Source organism: Panthera pardus, unplaced genomic scaffold, assembly GCF_024362965.1.
Source record: "Panthera pardus isolate Hobbes unplaced genomic scaffold, ASM2436296v1 HiC_scaffold_10, whole genome shotgun sequence".
NCBI classification, from domain to species: domain Eukaryota; kingdom Metazoa; phylum Chordata; class Mammalia; order Carnivora; family Felidae; genus Panthera; species Panthera pardus.
The window spans coordinates 79,380,246-79,383,630 of NW_026526655.1; the positions used below are offsets into that span (position 1 = coordinate 79,380,246).

At 36.4% G+C, this 3,385-nt stretch overlaps 1 protein-coding gene and 1 pseudogene across 1 annotated transcript; both read right to left on the reverse strand.

Annotated features, from left to right (window-relative positions):
* On the reverse strand, positions 1 to 475 carry LOC109269721 (protein phosphatase 1 regulatory subunit 1A-like; annotated as a pseudogene).
* Positions 476 to 1,667: 1,192 nt separating this feature from the next.
* Positions 1,668 to 1,883, reverse strand: LOC109270964 (40S ribosomal protein S28-like). The gene has a single exon (XM_053902282.1). It carries the CDS (start codon positions 1,878 to 1,880, stop codon positions 1,671 to 1,673), a length of 210 nt encoding a protein of 69 aa, XP_053758257.1. The 5' UTR covers positions 1,881 to 1,883; the 3' UTR covers positions 1,668 to 1,670.
* Positions 1,884 to 3,385: the final 1,502 nt, after the last annotated feature.

A 3,385-nucleotide genomic window follows, 5' to 3' on the forward strand; every position in this document is an offset into this window, starting at 1 on the left:
TTGTCTTTAGCACCAAATTTATCACTTTTTAAAAATGAGATTTTTCCCAAAAGTGAAGAAAAAGAAACAAATCCAGTGTCTGCATTCCCAACTGCAGCCTTGATTCTGGGATACCTTCTTCACTCTGAGACCAAGTTGGCTCTCTGGGAATCCAATGGTGTCATATGGGTTGAGGGTTCCTCTGTGATGGGTTTCTCTCTGCCCCTCTCCTGAGTTTTAGGGATGGATTTTTCATTGTGGGTGTGGTCCTCCTCACCTTCTTCCAGTGCTGTGGAGAGATGGCCAAAATGGACTTGAGAGGAAGGTTGGAGGTCCAATCTTCATCTATCTCTGGGGATGACTGGTCACTGGTCAGCATGAGGGTGGCAGGGGTGGGGCGGTGTCTGAGAATCTGCTCTACCAGCTTGGGGTCAATGGGCAACTCCAGCAGCAGGACTATGAACTGGATCTTCCAGGAGTTGTTGTCTTGCACCATGGGTGGGGCTCAGCGCTGGGGCAGGTGCTCTCCCTCTTAGCTCCAGCCCAGCCCCAGCCCCTAGAACAGAACTTTCGATGCTATCCTACCAAATCTCAACTCAACATCGTTTGTTGACAGTTTTATATTAAAAATAAAAATATATATATTAGGCTTAATATATAAAATATCATCTTGTATCTCTTATAAAATCCAATTTCTTACCAAAAGCCAAATTATTCAAATAACGGAACTAAGATCCTTTCTAGGGTGTATTAAATTGTTAGTAAAAAAAAAAAAAAAAAGTAATTTTTAAAGTAATTTTTTTTTAAAAGTAAGCTTAGACAATAATTTGCTTCTTGTTAAATGCTTTTTCTGCATCTATTAAAATTATCATGTGGTTTTTATCCTCCTCTTGTTGATGTGATGTATCACGTTGATTGATTTGTTCATATTGAACCATGCTTGGATCCCAGGAGTAAATCCCACTTGATCCTGGTGAATGGTTATTTTAATGTATTGTTGGATTTGCTTTGCTAGTATTTTGTTGAGAAATTTTTCATATATGTTCATCATAGATATTGGCCTGTAGTTCTCTTTGTGTGTGTGTGTGTGTGTGTGTGTGTGTGTGTGTGTGTGTGTGTGTCTTTATCTGATTTTGGAATCAGGGTAATGCTGGCCTCATAGAATGAATTTGGAAGCTTTCCTTTTTCTTCTATTTTTTGGAATCATTTGAGAAGAATAGGTGTTAACTCTCCTTTAATAGTTTGGTAGAGTTTACCTGTGAAACCATTTGACCTTGGACTTTTGTTTGTTGGGAGTTTTTAAATTACTGATTCAATTTCATTGCTTGTAGTTGGTCTGTTCAAATTTTCCATTTCTTCCTGATTCAGTTTTGGGAGATTATATGTTTCTAGGAATGTATCCATTTCTTCTAGGTTGTCCAATTTGTTAGCATATAACTTTTCATAATATTCTCTTATATTCCTTTGTATTTATGTGGTGTTAGTCATTATTTCTCCTCCTTCATATCTGATTTTGTTTATTTGGGTCTTCTCTCTCTCTCTCTCTCTTTTATGAGCATGGCTAAAGGTCTATCAATTTTGTTGATCTTTGCTTTTTTTTTAAACATACAGTATAAATACTTTATTAACAATTACAGATCATCCCTGTGAGCTGAATGGTTGATCCAGACATCAAGGACCTAGCCACAAGTTCAGCACAACCTCTGAGCTTCTTGCTCTGACTCCAAAAGGGTGAGAATGTTGCCCTCATGCTTGGGGCCTTTCAAATTGCAGAAGATAGAGTAGCTCATGTAGTCCATGAACGCCACACGCACCTGTGTGCACTGTCCTTGAGAACCGGTCCTGCCCAGCACCTTGGTGACCCTGGCCAGCTTGAAGGGCTGCACACAGCTTGTGTCCATGATGGTGGCAGGGTGGCCGTTGGGTGGAGAGCTCAATTTTGTTGATTTTTTCAAAAAACCAGCTCCAGGTTTCATTGATCTCTTCTATTGGTTTTCTTTTTTTAGTTTCTAATTCTTGTATTTTTGCTCTAATCTTTTAGATTATTTCCTAATTATTTCCTTCCTTCTACTGGTTCTGGACTGTTTGTTCTTCTTTTTCTAGCCTCTTTATATGAAGGATGGGTTGTTTATTTGAGATTTTTCTTGCTTTTGAGGTAGACCTGTATTGGTATAAACTTCCCTCTTGGAACTGCTTTTGCTACATCCAAAAGGTTTTAGACCTTTGTGCTTTCATTTTCTTTTGTCTCCATGTATTTTGTGATTTCCTCTTTGATTTCTTAGTTGATCCATTCATTGTTCAGTAGCATGTTGTTTAACCTCCATGCATTTGTGTTCTTTACACATTTTTTCTTATGAGTTAATTTCTAGTTTCAAAGTGTTGTGGCCAGAAAAGATGCATGGTATGACTTCAATCTCTTTGAATTTGTTGAGACTTGGTTTTGGCCTAAACATGTGATCTATTCTGGAAAATGTTCCATGTGCACTTGAAAAGAGTATATATTCCGCTGTTTTAGCATGGAATATTCTGAATATATCTGCTAGGTCCATCTGGTCCCATTTGTCATTCAAGCCACTATTTCCTTGTTGATTTACTGTTTGGATGATCTTTGGGGTGTTAAAGGCCCCTATTATCTTTGTATTACTATTGATTATTTTCTTTATGTTTATTATTAGCTGCTTTATGTATTTGGGTGCTCCCATATTGGTTGCATAAATATTTACAATTGTTACATCTTTTGTTGTAATTGTTGGATTGTTGTTTTGTTGGATCATTCCCTTTATGATTATATAGTGTCCTTTTTTGTCTCTTATTACAGTCTTTGTTTTAAAGTCTATTTAGTTTGGTACAAATATTGTTACCCCAGCTTTTGTTCCACTTCCATTTGCATGATAAATGGTTTTCTATCCTTTCACTTTTAATCTACACTTGTCTTTAGGTCTGAAATGAGTCTCTTATAGGTAGCATATAGATGGGTCTTTTTGATTGTTTTTTTTTTTTTATCCATTCCATCACCCATTGTCTTTTGATTGGAGCTTTTAGTCCATTTACATTCAAAGTAATCGTTGATAGGTATGTAGTTGTATCATTTTATTACTTGTTTTATGGTTGTTTTGTAGTTTTTCTGTATTTTTTTCTTCTCTTTGTCTCACACAGTTTATTGGCTTTCTTCAGTCATATACTTGGATTTCTTTCTCTTTATATTTGTGCATATCTATTACTGGTTTTTGGGTTTTGGTTACCGTTAGGTTTATATATGATATGTTATGCATATAACACATAGCAACTTAATCTATAGTAAGTTGATGGTTGCTCATGTCCGAACCCAATCTTTACTCCTCTCCTTGCCACATTTTAGGTATATGGTGTCATATTTTACATCCTTTTATTTTGTAAGTCTCTTGAC

What these genes read in the sequence shown, in the direction of transcription:
- LOC109270964 (XM_053902282.1), bottom strand. Translation starts at nt 1,880, where the DNA reads ATGGACACAAGCTGTGTGCAGCCCTTCAAGCTGGCCAGGGTCACCAAG.